Source organism: Temnothorax nylanderi, unplaced genomic scaffold, assembly GCF_030848795.1.
Source record: "Temnothorax nylanderi isolate EJ_2023f unplaced genomic scaffold, tnyl_v1.0 TNYL_tig0026_pilon, whole genome shotgun sequence".
Lineage (NCBI taxonomy): Eukaryota > Metazoa > Arthropoda > Insecta > Hymenoptera > Formicidae > Temnothorax > Temnothorax nylanderi.
In genome coordinates this window covers 1,414,078-1,439,824 of record NW_027249088.1, presented here as the reverse complement: position 1 = coordinate 1,439,824, position 25,747 = coordinate 1,414,078, and the positions used below count along the sequence as shown (strand labels likewise).

The 25,747-nt window shown below is 34.8% G+C and overlaps 2 protein-coding genes across 2 annotated transcripts in view; both read left to right on the top strand.

Annotated features, from left to right (window-relative positions):
* LOC139769935 (otoferlin) overlaps positions 1-25,747 on the top strand; it is a 70,163-nt gene that overhangs the window by 2,568 nt on the left and 41,848 nt on the right. Inside the window, exons 5-14 of the mRNA XM_071701469.1 lie at positions 541-810; positions 1,106-1,322; positions 2,441-2,667; positions 3,900-4,044; positions 4,487-4,616; positions 5,398-5,728; positions 11,950-12,137; positions 12,788-13,023; positions 13,401-13,573; positions 13,734-13,834. Of these exons, the coding sequence (XP_071557570.1) occupies positions 541-810; positions 1,106-1,322; positions 2,441-2,667; positions 3,900-4,044; positions 4,487-4,616; positions 5,398-5,728; positions 11,950-12,137; positions 12,788-13,023; positions 13,401-13,573; positions 13,734-13,834 (2,018 nt within the window). The remainder of the gene's footprint in view (positions 1-540; positions 811-1,105; positions 1,323-2,440; positions 2,668-3,899; positions 4,045-4,486; positions 4,617-5,397; positions 5,729-11,949; positions 12,138-12,787; positions 13,024-13,400; positions 13,574-13,733; positions 13,835-25,747) is intronic.
* Sk (small conductance calcium-activated potassium channel) overlaps positions 19,149-25,747 on the top strand; it is a 198,331-nt gene continuing 191,732 nt past the window's right edge. Inside the window, exon 1 of the mRNA XM_071701574.1 lies at positions 19,149-19,381. The gene's annotated coding sequence lies outside the window, so the exon portion shown is untranslated. The remainder of the gene's footprint in view (positions 19,382-25,747) is intronic.

Here is a 25,747-nt window from a genome sequence, read left to right as displayed (position 1 = left end):
AGCCAACAAAAATTTCCTTCCAATTTTTTTTAATTTTCAATTTTTACTAATTACCTACGACTTCCAAATGCGACTTTTCGAGAAACACTCGCTTAAATTATAAAAACAAGACTTACACATTACGGGGTGAGCCAACGAAAATTTTCCATCCTGTTTTCTTGTAACCGATTGATTTGTGCGACATGCGCTGAAATATTTGTGATAAATTTAATTGTGTTGTACACCTCCTTAATTAGGATAGCTACCCCTACAAAAATTTTAAATGGTAATAAGAATTTTTATGTGTACAACACATGTGTACAACAGGAGGTGTGCAACACAATTAAATTTATTACAAAAATTTCAGCACATGTCGCACAAATCAGTCGGTTACAAGAAAACAGGATGGAAAATTTTCGTTGGCTCATCCCGTAATGTGTAAGTCTTGTTAGATAATGCATCGAGTTTTACGATGACATTTCTTCAAAATTGAAAAACACAAGAATATATATATATATATATATATATATATATATAATATATATATATATATTACCGCAGACAGAGAACAAAGAGATTTCGGATGTTCCGATGAACATGTCAGCAGAGGACAAGATTTACAGCATCCCACTGGATATCAGGCCGAAAATGACGGGCTACAGGCTGGAGGTGATCTTTTGGGGTGTTCGCGACATGAGGAAGATAAAATATATGCCGGTACGTAAGCCGAGAATTATAGTGGAGTGCGCCGGAGTGCACGTCAAGTCGGAGGTGATGAAGAACGCCAGGAGATTCAGCAACTTCGAGGAACCGCACATTATGATCGAGCTGGTAATTCTGAAATTATCCCACTTTCCAGGAATGGTTAATTAGCGAACTTTGCGCATAATATATGTGTCCGATGTCTAAGCTAAATTTCATACACGCGCGATTTAACAAAGATTAATCAAAGATCAATAAAAGTTTGATTGACGTTTAATTTTGGTCGTCAAGTCTCTCAGAGATAGCTTTTAACGTTGATTGTCTCAAATGATCAGAAATCAGAGTACGATTAAAATAAATCCACGTGATGTACGTTATTAATGGCGAGAAAACGGAACCGCTCTAAAACGCATTAATCATCAAGGAAATGCCGGAGCTCGACATTTACTATCCGAGCATCACCATAAAGGCTTACGATTCGCGCGGATTTGGCTGCTTCAAGTACGCGGGGATCTGTATTATCCCTAACATTCATGTGTTTCTGGAGCAATTAATAACCGAGGAGGATTATGATGCGCAGATATACGAGTCGAAATTCATGCAGAAATTCCAGCTGACGAAACGGCAGACAGCGATAGTGTGTTAGTTGATTTTATTGTTATTTAAATGGTATTCGCATATTATAAAAATGTATTATATTCATTAAAAGAAAGATTAATTCTTCACTTTTTATTATCTCTCATAATTTTCTAGATACTGCAAAGCTAAAGAAAAAAATAAAACTCAAAAAATATGAAAAAGTGCATGGATCGAATTTTGACCGAGTTTCTTTTTATTAGATTAGATAGGATCGGAGGGTTCTCCGGACGTATGTCAAAAGCAATTCCCGGGTTCTCTCCTCTAAACGTCGCGAGGGACTCGTGGGTGTATTAGCCGGTAGGCTATGTGCGTGGTATATCTTCCGCGATGCACGTGCACGGAATCCGGCACCCCCTCTGCCTCTCCCCCAGAGGCGGAGGGGTCTTTTCCCCGACTAGGGGGGCTACAGGGCAAGCTCAGGGGCGGGAACGGCCCTGGAGTATCTCTGTAGTTGAAGATTTCACCCACGTTAAAAAAAAAAATTAGATATGATACTTTATTACCCCAAAGGGGTTTAAAAGGGCGTTTTGTAGGGACGTACCCAACCCTGTACACAATTCAATCTTACAACTCTTACAATTTTTTCGCTTATTCTTAGTTTTCGCCTGTACACACATACACGCCTCGCACGCCCTGTCCTTTTTCTTATTTTCGCATTATTCGCTTGCTCGCTTATTCGCTTATACGCTTATATTCGCTTATCTTCGATCTTATATCTAATACCTTATCTCGAAAAATCCAATCCGTTTTTCCCCTATTGGACTTCCGTTTCCGGCGCTATCGTGAGTGACACGTGTGTGAGTAACTGAGCGAAAATCAAGCAAAGAAGAGTGTGAGAGGGTGTGTGAAAAAGCAGCGAGTGGGTGAGAGAGAGAGAGAAGTGGAGGAGTGAGAGAGCGTGTGTGAGTGGACACAGGTCAAAGGGAGAGGATAGGGTTAGATATATACAGGAAAGGGAAAGTGGCGTAAGGCCAACGGTCAGGCAGATAGGCACGGAATAAATCAGAAAAGAGTTTCTTTTTATTATCATTCGTATTATCACAAATATGTTTTGCATTACCCTGTACACAAATAATTGCAGAATTTTTAATATTGCTTTCATATTTTATTATTGGTGCAGTACCTTTGCCGATCGATTATAGCCCTTCGAAGGAAGAGAGCAAAGGTCTCATTGCATATAAGAGAATGGCTGCAACGGACGTCCACTCCAAGTTGAAGAGACTGCTCGTAAGCATCAAGAGGATATTGAAATTTAAGTTTCTTACCAAGAGAAAGAAGGTGGAAATTTATAAAGATAGCGATGACGAGACTCTCGATTGGTGGAATAAATATTTCGCCTCCCTCCAGGTTTGTAAAGTTATTTTAAATGTAAAGAATATAATTATTGCCGAAGTTATTTCTTATCACTTTGCACGAGAAATTCATTGACACGGATAAAAAGCGTTATTAACGCATTTGTAGTTAAAAACGTTTAAAATATCTACTTCCTTAAATTCTTCAAACTTAATTATTTTTCTAATCCTTAAGGATTTCCGATACTATAAATCGTGTGAATGTAACTGCGTAATAGATACTAAATTGCTGAAATACTTAGCTGCTTAGGTGCGCTCAGAAATTTAATTGTTTGGGTACCTAACGCGCGGATCAGGGGCTTTTAATTTAATTGCTTAGGTACTTAACTGTTTAAACGTTTAGTAGTTTACTAGCTTATATGATTAGAATGCAGTTTAACGATTTAGATATATTTGTCTCTGCTTTCTTATTTCTTAAAATTTTATATGCATTATAAATTGCAAAAAAAAATTTTAAATTATAGAATTTATAGGACTTTAAGGATCTTTTAGGTTTCTCTTCTAATTTCCTGAATCTTCAAGAAATTTTCTACAATTTTCCTCGATTCAGGTTTATTTCACGATCACTGATAAATCACGTTACTGATAAATGAACCGATTCTAAATCGAATGTAAAACACGAGTCTTGATTGACTAGATCCATTCAATCGAGATATTTTATAATGCAAATTATTGAGCGTCGTTGAATCCGTAGGAAGAGAGAAACAGAGAATTGGGAATCACGATAGCATTTCGTCGTAAACCCGTGGCAACGTTCAAGGTACTATTTAATGCACTTGTCAAAACTTGAGTGCTCAGACACTGAAATTAGATCTATTCCACGGAGCTGGAGACGCAGCCGCAATTCGAGGGGTTTCAAGACCGACTCCGTACTTTCGAATTGTGGCGCGGAAGAAAAGGTGAAATTACCGAGCACGCTGGAGATAATTACGCTGGCAAATTCAAGGTTTACTTCATTAAAAAAAAAATTATCTTTAAAAAATAGAGACTGATTTTATATGAAAATGACAGAGAGAAAGCTCTTTATCGTGAAAGAAATTTTATCTAATTTTCTTTAAACAAATTATAATTAATAAAGTATGATTAATTAATTGTAATTAATTAAGTGCGACAAATATCAACGGCGACTGTAGGACGTTCATAATAAATGAATAATGTAGATCGAATCTGTTCAACGTCTCAACCACTCAATTTATTTATGTCAAAGAATGTAAATTGTGATTTTAGGGGTATATTTCTATATACCGATGGCCACATCCTGATAATTTTCCATGCAAAACGAGAAGCGGGAGAGACGCGGCTAATGGCCTGTGCAACGATTATCCGCCTCAAGAGCCTGTTAAGCTTCTCGTTAGACTCTACGTCGTAAAGGGTTAGTTTCCGCGTTATATCATGTGCGTCGAAAAAAATGACTTGTTTTAAGAACACTTTGCTCGTTTGCTTTTATATTAACTTACAGACTTTTCAACAAAAGTAAATTCAAAGCTATACATTTTTGAAATATTTATTCTTAATTATAAAACCGTAAATAGTCGTAGATTCAATTTTACCCAATAAAAATTAATCCAAACTTAAGTTGTCAATTGACAAAGTAATTATGAACGAGAGCGTATAACGGGATACCACATTTTCTCCGTGTAAACACCCTGTGTAAACATTTTCTTACTAAAAAAAAGGGAAGTTTATAGAGGGTGGTTTAAAGATCCCTTTCCGTTTTATTCGCGGGATTTTCTGCTACACCTTATATTCCTCAGGAAAGCTAGAAAGCTCATCTCTGCGGCATCGAGCCGACAGTAAATTTGCTTTTCGCGCAGGCATTAACTTACAGCCTAAGGATCCCCTCAGCGGCAAGTCTGACCCGTATCTTTGCGTGAAGCTGGGAAAAAATTCTATCAGCGACAGGAAGAATTATATACCCAATCAATTGAACCCTACGTTTGGTCGGTAAGGTCAACAAAAAGTTGCCGTACCTTCTTTCCATGGCACACCGCGGTATAGCTGCCATGCATGCCCCTCGGGCGTTATCGAGAAATATTTTATCGATATCCATCTGTGCACCCGTGCGTATCGGCTTTTTACAGCTCTCAAACTACACGGTCGAGTTTTCGAGCTACTTCACGTAACAACCTAAGCGTAGATGTAACAGGGATCGAGATTATTTTGATAACCATGGCATATGTTTTTCGTTTTTAAAAATGCAATAACTAAGAAATAAATAGCCTCTTAAGTTTTCTAGCAATAAATAAAATAAAATTTATTTTTTAGTACCGTGTTACCCAAAAATAATATGATAGCTAGACCATAAAAAACAAATTGCCCTAGATTTTTTTTCCCAAAGCATAATCTCCGTGATTGATTTCGACTAAAAAAAGAGATCAATTAGCACGATTATCCAACCTGCACGATTGGATTTTCTAGCTATTTTAAATAATAATATAGCATAAATATAACAGCGATTAAAATTATTTTGTTAATCAATATATTTTTTATTTTTAAATATGCAATATTTAAAAAACAGTCTTAGATCCTCTAAGGATAATAAATGAAATAAAATTTAACTCTTTCATGCCATATCATTTTTATCTAAAATAATTAATATCTATTCTAAAAAATAAGTTGTCAAATATTCTTTTTTTTTTAAGCAGTACCTATGGTCGATTTCGAATAAACATAAAAAAGTATTAATTAGCGCGATTATCCTCAAATAGTAATTATTATCTGGCAGTGTGTTCGAGATCGAGGCGAGCTTCCCGCAAGATTACATGTTAGAGATTCAAGTGTGGGACTTCGACGCTACGACAGCCGATGATCTAATCGGCGTGACGCGGATTGACATCGAAAACCGATTTTACAGTCGGCATCGGGCGCTTTGTGGAATCGCGAGCGCCTACAGCACCGTCGGTTACAATGCTTGGAGAGATCGCGAAAAACCGACGCAGATCCTGGAGTTCCTCTGCAGGAAGAACAATCTACCGCCACCGGAATACGGGGAACGAGAAATTAAAATTGGGAAGCAGTCGTTTCCCTTTCATGCTGTGATCGAGCGCGAAGACGAGGTCGGTACGTAATATTTCCATCGATCGAAGATTATCGTAACTGCTAAGTGATAACCCGATAGAGAGAGTTTCATATCCTGATGCAAATCAAACACCAGTCATTTGTAATTTACAATTTAAATAGAAGATTTAGGTTTACATTGATAACCGATACTTGAATCTCATTTCACAAGCGTGACGGATGAGATATTTCGAATAAAAATATATATACTAAAGAAATTTCTAGTTTGCTTCCTTTTATACATATAAAGAGGCCAAACGCAGATCTTAATTTTCTTAAAATCAACAAAATTTTCTTAAAATTTGAAGTCTTGATTTTAAATAAAATAAAGAAAATAATAAATAATATAAATATTAAATTAGTAAATTACTGATTATTTCATTCTTTCTAGACTTCTTTTTCTCTTATTTCTTTATTCCACAGGTACAAATTTATTGTGAAAATATGATTAATTACAATCTCAAATGCCCTAATCAAAATACAACAATCGCGCGGCATTTCCGATATTAATAATGCGAATAACAAAAGAGGCCCGTGCGAATGACAATAAAATAATTGTGTACATATAGTTGCGTGTGCCAGCCACACACTTTGTCATCGAAACGAAACATTTAATAAATAAGGAAGCTATAAAATATGAATTAATACATCGTGCAACTGGTATATTTGCAAATTGTTCGATATACTTGCAAATTGCTAATCAGAGTTAATTAATCGAAAACTGAATCGCTAATTGTTTGGAAGGAGAGATCGCGTTTTATGAAGCGAAGTGCCTCGCTCAAGTCTCGTTGTGCGAATAATAGCGTGGCGAGTTTGTATAAACATAGCGCGCTGTACCTAATTGTAAAAACAAGCACCAAGACCGCGTGCCAGCCGATCTGTTATTACCTCGAAATATTTAATGTTATATCAATTCGCAACAAAGATTCGGTTTCTTACATTTCAAATTAAAAGGACGTTCTCCGGTCCTTATACTAGAGAAAATCGATTTTCTTTAGATTTTCTTGAAACTGTGAATATACGTTAATTTAGGTGTGCTTTATGCGTGGTATAAATTTCAGTACCTCTTCCGGTATAAAAAATCAAGATACTGAGCCTCAAAGTTTCAATTTTTACCAAAAAAAATTTTTAATTTAATTTTTTTTAATTTTGGCATTTTTTCCTTATAGAACTCGACGAGAGGAGCAACTTTGGTCCTTTTGACCAACCTCGTATCTCTTACCGTTTGGCCTGGAAAACCTTTTCATTAGTAAAAGTTGAAACTTTGAGGCTCAGTATCTTTATTTTATACCGGAAGAGGTACTGAAATTTATACCACGCATAAAGCACACCTAAATTAACGTATATTCACAGTTTCAAGAAAATCTAAAGAAAATCGATTTTCTCTAGTATAAGGACCGGAGAACGTCCTTAATCCCGATAAACAGATTATCATCGCGTTGACATTTATCATTTAACATTTATCCGAAGACTCTATCATTCATAAAATAGAACATTAATTTCAGGTAAATTATAGTTTTTAGACTAAATACATTTTCGATGAAATTGTAGATAACTTTAATTCATCTAATAATGTTAGATTTTAAACTATTGATACACAGTTTAAAAATTAATTTTAGATACTCACGTACGCTTATTATATTAATAATTAATTAATATGCAATATAAAAAATTATTGTCCATTATTTATACAAGAATGTAATAACAGTTTCTAGTTGCAAGATTTTAACAATTTATTCTTGAATTTTAAATCAAGTTTTTTTTATCTCAATAATTATTTCACTTTTTAATTGACCATTTCAGTTATTTAAATACGCAATTTCTTCAACTATTTTTAGAATATGCTTGAAAAATACGGAATTCTTCCCGATTTAATACACAACTCTGATATGAGGTTAACAAATATAAAACACTTGCACATACAAGTTTCTCTTGGAATCGATTATTAGAACTGCAAGAAACAAAGTTCGGTTTGCTTCAAGACAAACTCTGAGTTTCTCAGTTGAATCACGATTACGAACGTGATGTAACGAATGTTGAACTGACTCTCATGATCCATTTATTAAATCGTATCACGTCGCATGACTAGTTTTGGCCGAGTTCTTCTGCATCAGAAACACGACTGTGTAAACACGGTCTTTATATAAATAATCATCTAATCACATATAATTAAAAATTATTATTCTAAAATCAAAAAAATGTTTTGCTCCAATTGTTTTGACACTAATGAATAAATAAAAATTTATATTACATGCAAAGTAAAAAATAGTTTATTAAGAAACTTCTACTAAATATTCAATATGTGCGCCGACAGACAAAGAAGAATGCATGGCTCTCAGCGTACTTCATCACTGGCAAGATTTTCCTATCTGCGGATGTGCTTTGGTACCGGAGCACGTCGAGAGACGGCCACTTTTCAACGTTAAGAGGCCCGGTCTCGAGCAGGTTGCATGAAATTCATCGTCTGACTATGAAAAGTAACTCCGTTCGTTAGGAAACGTGACCGTGATACAGACATTGTTGTGCCGCGGAAGAAAAATTCTCTTTATATCTTAATTTAATTTTGCATTACTTTATCAAATGAGCTACATTTCTCTTATCAGATTAAAAATTGTCGCGAAACACTTTTTGCCTATAAATATAATTACGATATTTTCCAACATCTACTGCAATATATGACATAATAATGTAGATATTCTGAAGAATAATTAAAATCGAAAATTTTGATGTAAAAATATTATGATTACAATAGTTTTCAAGAGCATTATAAGTAATCAAAGTTGGTTTATGATATTACCTCGAGAGATTTGCATATTAATTTATCATAAGCAACTGATTTTTTAAAATTCAGATAATTAATTTTTGCTGCTAAACTGACTTTGTCTCATTTTTTATGTGTATACTACGCATACTGTAGTAATCAATAATATTGACAATTTTATTACTAAGAGAAAATTTTTATTGTTATATGCAAATTATTTAATCTTTTTTAATAAAAATTATTAATTACTCTACTTTGAAGTAAATTATCAATAACTCTAAATAACAAATATTGTATGTGCAATATTTACATAATTCTGGAGAAATGTAGGAAAAGATCAAATGTATACCCTCAATTCCATTAAAAAAATATTTACGAGAGAAAAAAAGGAAAATAGAGTAACACATTTAAATATTAATATATCTATCATGTTCTGAAAATAATAATTTATTTTATTTTATATCAATCAATCATCATCATCATACATATAAAAACAAAACTTCCTCTATGAAGAAGCAAAAATGTATGAACATTTATTTTAATTTTCTATAATATATAAACAATAAAGGAATTATAAAATAAAAGAATTTTTATATTCTAAAAAGATTAGCATTTTATTTCTTATAGTGCTATTTTGCTTGCTATTTTATTTTCTACTATTTATCTAAACAATAACATCATAAATTTGAAATCAATTATAATGTACTCGATATTAAAATTGATATTCTTTCTGTATATTGATATCCTTTCGTGCTATATTCTGTTGCATGCACAATTGAATGACAGATATTATGCATGTTCCTGAATTAAATATTTTCACTAATCTATTCTTCAGCCCATCCATTTCAAGTAAAAATGGCTTAATAAATTCACTCACAATATTTTTATACTCTTAATTTAAATTTTTAATATTTGTATTTTTTAATTTTTAACTTCTCCAATCTCCTCTTTTTCTCTCAGATCGTTTTTCCTTTGCCGCTCATTTATTTATGGCATTTATTTATACGACGTCCATTCATAAAAACGTTAATTACGATCGCGGGTACATTAATCATCAGAATATGATGAATCTCCAGCGAAGGATTTGATCAAATCGATATACACATCCTAACCAAAATTATGCCGCGCCATGCAGCAAATATTAGAAAACGGAATTAACTGTAATTATGCTTATTAATTAAACACGCCACGACGTTGTTGAATCCGAAATCAATTTGTTTAACATATACACACGACGTTTCGTTAATAAACGAAAAATTAGCGACATTGATATCACGTGCAGTCGCTAATAACGCGGTAAAGTCTAATTAATTAAAGCGCGATGGAACGTTCGGAAATGTCCAATTGGGATTCAGTATTGCACACGTGCAACATTGGACATATAAATCTTGCGAGATACATATAGTATTATTAATAAACGATATATAACACACGCGGCTCTCTCTGTAACTCGAATCCACCGACAGGAGTATCTTTCCGTGTTCCCAATGCAAAAATGGTATAGCGAAATTGCATTTAAATCGATGCGAATTTTAAAGCGTGATGGGCGATATACTCGAATTCGGACTGAATAAACAATTACCATGCGTCAGTAGCACTAGGCGATAATTTACAACTCTCGTGCACAGTCGTTTCGATTTCTACGTCACGCGAATAAATCGCACGAATACGTGCTTGGGATCGGCAACCCTTAACTCGGCGCGTTTACAAATTGTTAATCGCGGCAGTTAATTAATAAAAAATCGCAAATTATTCAGGGGGATTAATCGTGTTCTGTGAGGTGATAACACGACGACACGCGCCGCTGCCTACCCGCTTAGCCCAGTAAAATGACTCGAAATTTGTCGATTTGGAGGAAATAATACTGACTGGGCTAAAACTTTGTAAACAGGCTTGTTTTAGGGGGTACTATTCAACATATTAAAAGTCCCCACGTGTAGACGCTACGTTGCGGGCAGGGAAGGGTCCAAAAGGTCCAAAAAATCAGTTTTTCGCAAATAACTCGGAAAATATCAACTTTACGGAAATTTATGTAGATCTCAAAATTGTAGCTTACAAAATTCCGCACAATTTCGTTTTTTATTCAAGTCTGTACGACCAAATGGAGCAGAGATAGAATTTTTTTTAAACACCGGTAGTTTTGCGGTAGTTTTGCGGTCTACGACGTCTCATTTTAAAGATAATTAAAATATCCTCAAGAAAAATACATAACATTACTGCCTCCAACCAATCAGAAAAAGTTATTTTCCAAAATGCACTCAAAAATGACATTTTTTCATGTTTTTTGCTCTTAACTTCAAGCTATCTTTACCAAAATGGATTCATGCATACATCAACATGTTCAAAATTTTATTCTCTTTAACTTTCATTATACATACTATATGTGTACGACCTATACTTTCAGAGTTAATACTGATTTTTACATGCAAAACATCCACTATCAACATAAAAAAAAATTATCTTTTAATTAATAACTCGGCGAATTTGGACCGTACAGAAATGAATAAAAAACGAAATTGTTCGTAATTAGATTTTCTACAACTTTTATTTAAAACATTTCTCGATTCGAGAGTCCATTTTTGAGATAGCAAAAAATGCGCGACGCGCGTACGCGTTTTCGTTGCGTCGCAAAACTACCAAAAGGCTGCGTGTCAGTCAAATGAACGTAAAATATTTCGATGTTTTACAAAATAAAATCACACCGAATATTCTATCTCGATCAACAGGCGCGCGTTAATTCCAACGAGTTCACTTGAAGAATAGAATTCATGAATATAAAAAGGACATTTACATATATTAAATTATTAGAACACACACATCAACTGTTATTATAACACACATCAAATTTTAACGTTCGTGACGAACGTGAAAACTCTACATGACTTTATTAATTTAAAAATCTGTCTCATAAGTTTAATAAATTAAAAAATCAGATTAAATATCACCTTGTAAAATGTAGCGACTTCTTTTCTTGGTTTCTTGAAGTCACGCAGCTGGATACTTAATAACATTAATGTCGATACTAATGTAGATACTAATAATTATTATTATATTATTTCTAATTTTATTGATTACAAAAACAAAGGTATTAAATTTAGATTAATAGTTACATTTAATAATTATTCTAAATAGAGTAATTAATTATTCAAATTTTTATTATAAAAAGAGATTAAATAATTAGTCAGTTGATTACGATAGTATATAATGTTTAGCTATAAGAAAATAGGAGACAAAATTATATTTGTAAAAAATAACATGTATTTTAAAAATCTATACCTATTATATATAATAAATACGGAGCTCAATGTAATTATAGCATTGGTTACTTTGATTGCTTATAATTGCTGTAAATTATTGTGATCACAATATTTTTACATTAAGATCTCTTCAGCATCAATCTCCAGAATGCATTAAGGTATTGCACAATTATGAGCTTCCCGTATAAAAATGACACTTTAGGGCAAGCTTGAAATATGGATCGATATGTTTCGAATTGGACAATTGCCACCGAAACCGGCGGTCAACATTACGCCCCCAACATCGGAGGAATATGAAATTCGTATAATTGTTTGGAATACCGAGGATGTGCCGTTGACCGAGAGCCAATTCCTCACCGGGGAAAAGTGCTCCGACATTTATGTCAAAGGGTATGCCATCACAAACATGTGAGACCAATGAATAAAAGTATTTTATCGGGCTTACCTAACAATTGCATGTAATACACAAAAGATATAAAAAAAGCGTTATGAAATAGCAATTGAGTTCGACTAAATTCAGAATTTATTTTATTGTCCGTGGTCAATTAGCTCCCTTGATTAATGATTCATAAGCGACAATATTTGTCAATTGGCAGATATTTTGCGCGATTTATTCGGTCGAAGCAGAAATCGAAGATAGACAATTGTAAATTATTGTGTTGAGATATTTATAAGCGAGATTAATGACGTTTTGTGCATTCATATATATCTCGCTTTAAATTTTTCAATTTAAATGTGATTAAGAACATCGCAAATCATCGGTATTGAACTTTAATTCTACGTAGTTGGCTGCAAATAAATTTTCTTTTCTTTTGATTTTATTATCGTAATGAATCCTATATCTGCCGGCAGTAACCTTTTAAAACCACTAAGGCTCTTAAAAGTTAGAAGTTAAAATCTAACAACAATTTAATTTTTAATCAATTCTTGGAAATAATCAGTTTTAGTTCCAATTAATAACGGACTTAATGATTAGTGACGATCAATAGATATGTATGCTATAAACGGGCTCGTTATCTCTGCTCGAAATAATTACGTAGATGGATTCAATACGAGGATTACCAGAAGACCGACATCCACTATAATTCCCTGACCGGCGAGGGCAACTTCAACTGGAGATTCGTATTTCGCGTCGTGTACTCGAAAGGTGAGAACGTCATGATAGTCCGCAGAAGAATGTCAGTGTTCGCGAAAAACGAGATCGAGGAGAAGCTGCCTTGCAAGCTTCGTTTACAAGTCTGGGACAATGATCATTTCTCCTCGGATGATTTTATAGGTAATTAAAATATACCATCGATCTGTTTCAGTACGGAAACGTTTAAAATATGAATTGTTGATTGGAAAACTAAATAAATTTCACATGCGATATAATATAGAACAATCGCGTAGAATATTTGATACTCGATTTTTAGTTATTTCTAAATTAACTGGGATATTATTGTATACATATGTGTAAATTCAATTTGCTATTCAGTTAAACTTTAGAAATTGTAGTTCATTTTAATCTCAACTGCAAAGAAGAAACTACATTTCTAGAAACATAAAATATGTAACTGAAAAGCTAAATTACGCTAAGGTCACATAATTAATTAACGTAATTCGTGACATATTGTAAAGTTACGCGTCCTCTGATTATTAATTAACGTGTTGCAGGAGAGTTGACATTAGATTTGTCGAAAATGCCGCGAGGCAGTCCAAACTCCAAAAACTGTACGCTGAAATTACTCGAACCGCAGTTACCTACAATAAATTTATTCAAAGTTTCTCGAACTAGAGCTTGGTGGCCTTTTGCACGTACTATTGATGCCGGCAGATATATTCAAGCGGTAAAATATCACAAAATTATAAAGAATTTTGTCGAAATTTTTTGGATAAACTATAAAGCGAATATATATAATTATATGAGAATAATTCTGTAAAGAAAGATAAAAATAAAATTAGACAATTTTTTTCATTGTCTAATAATTATATCCTCTTTCACTGTAGGGTAAAATTGAACTGGAAATGTCCGTTTTGAAAGCGGTAGACGCGGATAATCAACCGGCAGGAAGAGGAAGGGATCCACCTCAAAATCTTCCGTCTCCGAGGTTAATCCCGTCTCATTCTGATTTTATCAGTTTATTTCTCATTTTAATTTGCAAAAACAACAAGTTACTTTTTAAATGAAAATAATCACAAAATTTAGAATTATACATTTTGAACTGCCTAGTAATGATTAATGTGACAATTGCAATGGTCTTATTCCTTAATTCCAATAAATTAGCAGGAAGATGTAAGAAAATTGTAACAATCTACAGATTATTTCGAGATCTATTGTTGACTATTTTATATTATTCATCTTGTTATTCGTACTACTCTTACACTAATAAAACATGCTATTTTTCTGGTACAATTATTTATATATTATACATAATTGAATATTAAATTAATACATAGTAATTAAAAATACGGTTAAATATTATTTCTCTAATAATGTTCGGTTTTAATAAAAGCATGCTCTTCCCTCATCTATATTTAATATTTCCAATTATTGATTGTTATTGAACATATGCGTTATATATTGTGGTTTGCAGGCGACCCGATACCTCTTTCTCCTGGTTCCATAATCCATGGAGAGCATTCTGTTTCGTCGTTTGTCGTTATTATAAATGGCGAATCCTGTGCTGCTTTACGTGTACGCTATTCGTGCTTTTAGTAGCATGTGGAATTTACGCTTTCCCCGGATATTTCGTTAAACGTCTCTTAGGTGCTTAGTTCTTGATTAAGTTTAGTTTCTAGTTAAACGGTACGCATAATAAACCTTTATAAGCTTAGAAACTGGTATTATTGTGATTTATGCGTAGAAAATAAATTAATAACTCGTTTTCAATTATTTAATCTATTTTTGCAAAAATAATATAACCAATTAAATTAATAATAAATTATTCACAAGAAATAGATAAATATGTATATTAATATAAAACGTATAGGAAAATGTAAATTTCTTATCTTAGTTGCGTATCATAAGGATTATGTTTAACGCATGGGTCGACTCATTACATTTATTATCCAAACTTTTTAATTAAAGATTACTTCGGTTTTTTATTTTTAATCTTTCGTTCTTCGTGTGATATATATATATATATATATATATATATAATATTACACGAATATATATATTTAATATAGTATTTTATATACATAATATAGTTTTTATTAATTTCCATTTTTTATAATTCGGGAATAAAATAAAAAAATAATTTCAAACTCACCGGTACGATGCGCAGCGGAGTTGTCATATCTGTAAAAGAGAGCGTATTTAAATTACAACTGTGCTTCAGAATAATTAATATTTAAAAAATAATTATTGCCTCAAATTTCTTTATTTTTGGTTTCTTTAAACAGATGCTTAGCAAAATAATTACATAATTCTTAAAAGAATTTTCTTTGTTTAAAAAAATTCAGAAACAATCTAATTATGTAATAATCTAAATAATCATCGATCTTAAAAATGTTGAAAATACAGGTGTGCATAAATATTGAATTTTACTTATAATCTTTTAAATGTATTTGTAGATAATTTCGAAAATAATCTAAAATATTTTATATGCATTATACAGCATTATATTATGTAAGAAAATAATACTTCATCGCTGAGATTAATAATAAACTCGTATAAAATAATGTCAGGAGTAAAATAATAAATTAAATAAGTCATATAAGTTGCTTACCCCACGGTTGCTCCGCCGTTGCCTGATGCCTCCCCGGGCCACCTCCTCCTCCTCTCTTTTCAGTCCGTTGCTACTGCGATCAGTGCGATCCTTTATGACACACGTACGCACTATAAACTCGCAAAAATATGATTACTTTGATCGCGCACGCACTGATCAATATTTAACGCAATATTTAACGATGATATTTCGTTGCTTTGTTTTTTTCCGCAATATTTCAACATTTTGCGACAGTGCTCCAGCCTTTCCACGCACTTCCCGCACTTGGAATGAAAATGATACACGCGAAAATGATTTCGTATTGTAACAAGAACGAATAAGTATACGAAGCAAGATCGATACGAAGAATACACGTCCGCGGAACGAAATACTGCAAATATGGTCACCGTTTCCTAACGAACGTTCTCGGCGCCGAGTGACGGCCACCTTGACCGAATGAATCTCGCGAAATACGCATCTCGACTGATCACCCGACGGACAAGTACGCCTTACGAATGACGAGTATCAAGTCACGCGGCTAATTACGGTTCTTACTAATTAAATGCGTCGCGACGCCCGCCCGCTCGGGTCCGGAGCGCGATCCGTTTCTCACCCGAGGCGTCCCGTTAATAACCGAAAAATTCAAATCCGGTGCAACTTCACACCGATGCCACGCGACGCGACGCGACGCGACTGATTCTCTCACGAAAACGCGACACAAACAACACACCCGCGTGTGAAACGGAAATTTAATGACGGGAGATACGTTAAGGAGGGTCCACATTATCGAGCAGAACCGCGAGCCGAACTTCGCCACGAACCGAAATTATCGAGCCGACAAAGATTGGCTCGATAATGTGGACGCATGATCGGTTCGCGGCGAAGTTCGGCTCGCGGTTCTGCTCGATAATGTGGACCCTCCTTTACACTCCGGCGCGAGATTCACTCTCGGCGAGCAAAAAGACGCGGATTCGCCAATTCGCTTGCGTTAAACGTGAGACTAACTTCTTGAATCAGCGATAAATCAATTAATTCGACGCCACTTGCGAACATCGAGAGACGCGATATGGATTAATAAGTACATACGCAACAAGACGATCGACCGTGGATCAATTCCGACACTCGTTCGCGGACAAAGATTCACGATCTTTCTTCTTTAATTACAATGGCTCCTTTTGGAGCGCGATAACGGCCAAAAGATTCACGACCGACAGGTTTAGAAAACGCGAGAAACGCGGAGCGGGCTGAGCACAGTCTCGAATTCGCACTAATAACTAATACTGTCCGCGAGCGCGACTAGGCAATAGGAAAAATTTGGAAAGAGTGGGGGAGTGGGGGAAGTACGCCGCGCCGCCGGCGACGATCGGCCACGCGTTAAAAGCGCGACTTCCCTGGGCTCAATTTTTAACGAATCTAAACGACTGACCCCTCATTTTGTAGGTCTCTTCAAGCCCTACAACTTTGTCAGTGGCGGCACATTTCTATCTATTAATGGAAACGAGATAAACGCAAAAAACCGCGACAAAATACATTTTTTCCCACTTTCACCGGCTAGAACTCGACAAATATTGATTTTAGGTTAGGGTCTTCACGAAATAAATTGTAGGGCTTTAAAAGAGCTACAAAATGAGGGGTTAGTAAATCATGTACGGTCAAAATTCGCCGAGTTATTGCGAAAAAACGAAATTTTTCATTCCCCCTCCCCCCCTTAAAAACCCATCGGACCAATTAACCCGACAACTCAGAAATAAGCTCTTCTACATCCCCCCCAACAACCCTAAAAAGGTTTCACTCATCCCGCTTCACTTCCGAGCTCAAATGTCTAATTTGACTGGACTAAAAGGGACGTTCTCGCCGAGCTTATCGCGCTCCACCCAAATTTTTCGCGTATACTGTAGTCGCGTTATATTATCGCGAGATCATGTCGCGTCTCTGCGTTTCTCGTGTCTTTTTGCCCGTCGAGAAGAAGTTTTGCGCGCGGACGAGTGTCCGAAGTGTTAGACCAATGAGCATCTTATAAAAATCAATATGGCGACTTTATACTCATTGCCTCATTGGTTTAGCGGTCTTATGCTACGCTTATGCTAAGCTATGCATTTTGTGTGCGATGGCCTTAACATCGCAACGTACATCGCGCGCGTGACGGAAGTCACACGGAGTGTTTCGCCGTGCGTTTCGCATTACTTTGTCATTCAATGATTCAATGCGCGCTGTGTGTGCAATAAACGTCGAGAGTGCTGTGGGAAGTGACGGCCGCGCGTCATATTGTCGTGTTAATTAGTACGCGAGATTTCAATTATCGTGTTTTCTCGATGTGTCCGCCCGATCGACGAAAACGAGCGTCCAACTCGACAATGACGAATGGAGTCAGGTGGGCGCATCGATCGGTGAGTCAATTTATCTGTTAACTGCCACAACTAATTGCTCATTTATTTTACTCGCAATAATACATCGTTTTTTGTTCTCTAAGAACAAACATACAAGCACGCACACATGTATATATGTGTGTACGGTAGGTCGGAAACATCACGTATGTAACAGAAAGGAATTAGATTAATTCTCATTCTGAATCAAAGATGCAAATTATTTCAATATAAATGAACGGCCCAGGCCTTAGAAACTAATAATTAGCCTTCTGAATGCAATGATTTCGATGCGTAATTGGTGCATCTCGCGCAGCGAGGCGACGCGAAGTTGCCGTCGTGTCATTCGAATGCGCTCGTTGTGTTTCGCGTAATTCACTCGTTCAAAGTACGTCGTGTGTGCGATAAACGTCGAGAGTAATGGAAAATGGCGAGTGAGCGGCATATCATGTATAACGTGAAAATCAATGATTTCAAATAACTGTATTTTTTCGATCGACAAGTTCGACATGAACGCTCGTCCGATTCGATAATAGAGTCAGCCCGGTATTCCCGGTGGCGCATCAATCGTCGACGTGTCAATTTATTTGTCGAAAGTAATTGGTCATTTATCATTTATTTCATTCGTAATAATACAACAAAACTTGTGACTTGATATTACATTATTTTCGACACTTGCGAAGAATGGAGAGAAAAAAGGAATATATTATATTCTTTTTATATGAATACGGCGTCATAAATGAGTCAGCCAGGTATTCCCGGTGGCGCATCAATCGTCGACGTGTAAATTTATTTGTCGAAAGTAATTGGTCATTTATCATTTATTTTATTCGTAATAATACAACAAAAATTGTGACTTTATATTACATTATTTTCGACACGTGCGAAGAATGGAGAAAAAAATATATATTATATTCTTTTTATATATATGCACACGGCGTCATAAATACCTTCCCACCTGAAGATAGCCGCATCCAAGTCAAATAATAGATAACTTTTATTATTAGCTCTCTTCAGATGGGAAAACAAAGAAAAAAAAATTCAAATTTGTTTTAATATTTAACTAAAAGTGCAAGTTATATTAATATAAACGGCCGAGTGACGCGCCGCATTATGGGTCTTTTCCGGTCTTTAAAGATTAATAATAATTAATTGGCAATTAACAACGAGCTTTTTTAATGTTGCGGCTTGGGTTTGCTGTTATCGGTGTAGGTATCTCGCGCCGTGTGGCGATACGGCGCGACGCGGCGGCTCGTGTATCGGCCTACCGGCGCAAAAGTTGCTGCCCGCGCGGTTCGAACGTAATCGACGTCTCAGTGCTGTACCTCGCGCGCGTAACGAAAGTCGGGAGTGTCGCGGCGCTCGTAGCGTTTCGAGTTTATTTACTCGTTCAAAGCACGTTGCCCGCGAGCAACAAGCGTCGAGGGTGCAGCGCGAGATGACGGACGGGATGTCGCGTCGCGTTAATTAGTGCGTGCAATCCTAATTAGCCGCGTTTTCGTGGATCGACTCGTTATCCACGCGAACGAACGTGTGGAACAACGATGGAGTCAGACAGAAGGCAATGATGGCGTATCGATCGGTGAGCAAATTCGTCCGTTATATTATCGTTTGGTTATCCCGCAATTGCATTTTCAGAGAGCATTAATTTGATTTCTTCGATCGTTATGCGAGAAATAGCAAGAAATTTGTTTGCATTAGTGAAGATAATGATATATTATTAAAGAATTATCTGTTTTTGCATGCATTATATAAATATAATAAAATAATTTTAATAAATAAGTAAATGTTAAATTATATATATTTTTAAATGTAATTTACACACACGATACATATATTTGTCAAAGCAACAAAAATTTCAGACAAACGTTTATTTCTGTTTCTTCTTTCTTATAAAGCATCAAATCGTGATCTACTGTAAAAACATTAAATTAAATCTACTGTAAATATTAATTTCAAGTTTTGTAGTAATCGAATGGTGTGCTTCGGTAATTGCTAGGATACATGTTTGTGAATGTTTTATGCAACAGAATATTCACTCCGCAAATAATAATTATTGTTAAAGCTCTCGGACATTATTTGCTTTTTATATTTGAACGCAGCGCGATACACAGAGAGTTCATGATATATGCACGGATAATCATTTGTTTATCCACGGTTAATCGTCTGTCGATGAAAATTTGCAGCCAGACATGCAATGCATATTAATGTTGCGAACAGTATTTTGACGATTTTTAATTGTTTATAAAACTAAATGACTTCAATGCGTCTACAACTTGATGTATCCTAATAATATATTTAAAAAAGGAGAAAAACGAAATATTAATCAGTCGCATAAAATTAAAAAGTTGGATAAATAATAATTCTAAATTATTTAAAGCAGCTTTTAACAATATTTATCATATTTTTATAGAATTTTGTAGAAAAATTTTAGTAGTTAAATTTATAATTTTTTAATTATATCAATTATTTCAAAACAAAGGACAAACGTCTTTTTAACAACAATAACACATTCTTACTTTTTTATATAGCAATACTTGGTGTTGAAAATTTTACGTTTATTAATGATTACTATTACACATCATTGTTATGTCATGGCGATTTTTGGTCGTGACTGGATAGGTATTACATGTCGAGATACCTTTTGCTCCATGAATTAATTAGTAACTCATAATGAATTGCTTGTACTGCCTTATATAAATATAAATAACAAATAACATATTTAATGTGCCCAACTTACAAGCAATTAAATATATTAAATTCCCTTTTGCGTATTGTGTTGCACATTACGCCCTCACGTGTCTCGTTACTAATTACTGCGCCGTCGATCGATAATAATAGATTAACCGCGATATGATGATGCAATGGATTAGATGCCATTTCGATGTTTAGCAACGATAGATTTTAGCTAAATTTACTTAGAAGCAAATAATCGCAGATTTACCACGAGAGAAATCATATTTATTACATATACAATTCTTGAAAGTAGTTTTCAATATTACCAATATAATTGAATAGTTTATTGTATTAGAAACTTATTTTGTTTTTGTGATCAACTGCAGTTTTTCGCGAAAAATTGTTAACATATTATTTGCAACGATGCAATACATCGTAAGACATTTACAAATTAATTTTTTTACACGCTAATTAATTAGCGTAACTAGCATGTTTTTTAATCCTATAATTAAACTTTGAATCTCTCTCTTCCAAGGTTTAAGGACTGAAAGATCTCACGCAATCGCACTTTTATAAATTAAAAGCCTTTTATAATAATTTCCTATAAAACCGAATTAAATGTGTTTTGATAAAAACGAAATATTAGAGTGAATAATGAAACGTTTCGTACATTTAAATGCGATACGCAGACAAAAGCTAAATCCATAAAAAATTGATTTTAATTTGACTAATGTAGACAAAAGTTTATGCGAGGAATTTAGGTTACTCGTAATACATGGAGGCTTCTTATGTAGAGACATTGTATAACTCCAACAGATTATTAAACGCAGACTTTCATACGATTCTTTCGGAAGTTTGTTTAAATTGTAACAAAATAAAGAAAATTAAAAAATGTAACATGCGATAAAAACATTTGGTAATTACAAACCAACCAGGTATATTGTATTACAATCTATTTTATTAATTATTACTAAATTATTATTATTCCTATTGAATAATAAGAATTAATTAGAGAAAATTTGAACGCCCCTTAAAAGGAGAACAGTTGTCAGAATGTTAATACAATAATGAAAATTCGGTAGGCGCGCGCGAGGATTGGTTATATAAAACGCACAATGGCTTCTTTGTTCTACTTAACGTGATTTTCCAACAGCCTTCTTTCCCCCCATTACACGTGAATAGGTATCATTTCCCTTACCCTAACCTACCGTCCTCGTTTTACCCAATCAATTTTTGATGCTTCATGAAGAATTAAATAATACGCCCTTGTCTCCCCCTCGCATCAAGTTGTTTGATTGGCGGTTGAATCAGTGATGTGACGTAACGGGGATCGATAACTCTCTATATATCTTACGGTCTTCTATCGTAATTTGTTTTGTACGGCCTAACCGCTGCTTAACATCGCCTCAATCGCGTTAAAATATCCGACGTATATATTTTTAGTCGGCACGAAACGCCCCGGATGGCGCCCCGGACTATTTATAGGAAATGATATTTGTAATGTCAATCAATTCTGTCCAACCCGCGGCCTACGTCAACATTTGCGGCGACGTCCAAACAATAATTGTCTGTTGGAATTTAATTGCCTGGTGACACGTGCGCAATTCAAGCCTTTTGATTATAATAGGATAATAAAGATACTGCGTACACGCGCGCACACACACACACACACACACACACTCGCGCGCGCGCGCGCGCGCGAGCATAGTAAGTAATTACAAACCGTTATTTAATTTAATTAATTATTATTGAGATTTGCGTGCATCTTTCCAAATAAGTTATTATTTCGAGCAACAAATGTGTAATGAATAATAACGTATTAGTGCACGAAGAGACATTTCTTATATAAAAAAATTAAGACAATTTCTTTTCTTTTTATGCTTAAATAAAACATCTCATACGCAAATACGAAAATATTAGTATCTCAGTATCTGCATATGAGACGCTTATATTTTATATAAATTATATTTTAACTAAAATACACACTAAAAACGGCAAGTCTCTGTTAATCTCTATAAGAATACAGTATGTGTAAATAACGAATACAATTGTTTTCGAAATAACAACTTCAGAATAGTTGAAAACCGAAGGCTTTTGTATAGTTATTTAGCGCTGCCGCACATACATCGATGTACTCGAATGCACTCCCGGCGGGGGAGTTCGCCGGCCGGGCTTTCGGGAGGGAGGGTGAAGGACGGGGGGAGGGCATACGAATAGAAACACGAATTCACTTATTACGGGCTGCAGAATCACGCGAATGGATATATGCAGCTCGGAATGCACGGTCTGGATTGCGGCGTGCCCAGAGCAAATTCGCCCTTAGTGCCTCGCGTGTGTCCTATCCGCGCTCGTATCTCGATATCACGGCCGGAGCACTGACCCACCTCGCTGCTTACAGTCTGGTTCACATAATGCTTTGTTACCGCTTGGACTATATATGCGACTCGACGCAAAAACTGGCACCGTTTCACCGGGAGGGAAGAAGGTATTATCAGATGTCGCAGATACCTACATACTATCACAATTAGGCCAATTTATATAGCTAAAGATGTGCTACTATATGTAAATCTACATTTTGCTAGTAAAGATATATGACATTCTCTAATAAAATGACGTGTGATATTAATTTCTAATAAAATTATCGTAATGTTATATACTCAATTAGAGGATATCTAATACGTTGAAAAGTGATACAGGACTTATTATAGTTTTTATTATATTTTTATTATGTACACGTTTAACCCCTAAATATATTTCGGAGACAAGTTTTCTTTTCAAATTGTTCAAGCTGTGCGAAACTTTTCTGATTAGATTTTTGGATTTTAAATGTAAGTTATTTCTGGCTTCATCAATTTTCTGGTTTTAGGATTCTTTTATTATACGCATATACACATATGTTAGTTTTCGAACTCTTAATTCTAGTTAATAACAATTTTTTTTAACAAGAATTTTAATTAAAGAAGTTAGATTAGTTTTGAAAAAATTAGTTTAAAGCTTGGATACTGACATGAAAAAGTCTTGAAGAAAGTGAAAGAAAATAATGTTGTAATGTTAATCTAAATCTACTTGAATGTAATCAAAGAGTTTTCCTTCAGGTCTATCAAGTAAAGGTAACAACATTATAGTTTTGCTGCGTTTTTTATATCGTAGAAAACTGATTTGTCGAAGCATTTAAATTATAAAGCTTTTCAGCAGTGGTTTTGTTAGCGTGCTAGTTGCTAGTAAATATACCTGATGTGATCCAGTCTTATGAAATGTAACGCGATAAAATCGCGAACTGCCGGTATACACATGCGTGACTTACCGTCACCCCGAATGCCCGAGACTTAAGCTCACACCAGTTAATTTAGCGTTTAAAGGAGAATCGATACCCGTCGAAGATTTAACGCCGGAAATGGAGCTGTGTTAGCGATAACACTTTACAACAAAAAAATCAAGATTTTTATCTAATTGTAAGATAGGTATCTCAAATACGTATAGCAAAGAAAAACATGAATACAAATAAAAGTGCGAGATAATAGTAATAAAGAAAATATAAACTGAAAATTACATGCTCAAAATTTTTGTTTCTATATCTAAAACTATTTTTTTTAAACTTTATAAATAATTACAAAATTTTCAATATTAACTTTAAGTAACTGCAACATAGTTTGTATGAATAAAAAATGATGCTCTGTGATTAATGGGCGTGTGTTAAAAATCATTTTATGAACTTTTAAAATATTCCCTAAAGCAAAGTTGGCTTTATACATTTCTCGAAGCGCCTGCGGCTGACAGGAAGTGCGTTAGTTCTCTCAGTGATTCTGTGCATTTTTCTTTAACAACTTAATTCGTGCTTTTCTCAAGGCAGACTCCCGGCCTACCTGAGAGAAGAAAGAGGTATTTTTTCATTTTTCTTTGGGCTTCTTGCAGGGTGATTCGTATATTTTTCCGGGAATTGTCGAAAGTTTTAGTGCTTTCGGCTCACTGGATCTGCCTTTTTTAAAGTTTCGCATAATGGTGGCTGCGATGTTAGGTTTCCCCACCGCATCTTGTGATTGCGGAGATATTTTAAATTTTCTCCAACATTCATGGAAGCAGCAAAGAGTGGGATTAAATTTAAAGTTGAAGCTACATAATTATAATGTACTTTTGTTGTAGTGTTGATAGCTTTTTGTCCGCAATTATAGTGATCGTGTACGAGTTGTAAAACAGAACAAGATAAAACTTGTATAAGTTATACTTTTTAATCAATTTGGAGGCGATTTTTCTTCGGTGAAGGTACCGAAATGCTAAAATCTTTTTAGTCATACCTATGCAAATAAAGAAGATGAGAATATTTGAAAATAAAAAGTGGCTCTCGTTCTATTAAAAGATTGAGTCGAGATTAAATGATTTCTACTAAATATATGCTAATTGTTTTATTAGCACAGTAATAATTTTTAAGTTAAATAAAGAAAAAGAGTTAATGTTTTTCAAAAATTAAAAATTTTTTTTATGACTAATGTAGAGCTAGGTTAAAATTAGACAAACTTTAGCATTAAAGGGAGAGTACCGCCGAGATAGATCGTGCCATTCTATCGGCGACTCGTTGTCCGCACGCCTTTAGCTACGCCTTTAGCTACGACTTTAGCTACGACTCCAACTACGTAACGTGCAATAATCTATTCTGCAGGCGTGTATTTTTGAGTTTACGTCGCCATGACTACCTGGCAAATCGCGCGCGCATACGGTAACGACGACGTCCGCGATGACGACGTCGACGGCGACGTCGACGACAAAGAGAGGCGGTCGTTAGAGGCGCGCGATATCGCGATACCGCTCGCAGAGGTAGGCACTCCGAGCTGTCCAGTGGCCTATTTCATAAACTCGACGGACCACTAAAAGTTGGCGATTAGTCGAGCGCGTCAATATGCTGTATTGTTCGTTAAAAAAGATATGACAGGTATATAAAAGATTTTTTTTATCTTAATCCTTTTTTTACCTCTTTTTACTTTTTATCGTGACTGATAGGAATTTTTTCCTCGCAGTCACAGTTGTGGGGATTTCGAGAAGGTTGACTTTTTTTATACGAAACTGTATATAAGCTTCTTTACATAAATTCAGACGTATTTTTTTCATTATCCTGCCTTAATATCGTACTTCCATGCGTGGAATAATGGATGTACTCAATCGAGAATCCTTGTTTTTTACACAAGTAATTTTATGAATGTGATAACAAGTTAACACCTGTAGTCGAGAGGGTATCGCCGTAAAACTGTTTGTTAAATTTACACGTATAGGAGGGTCCCTA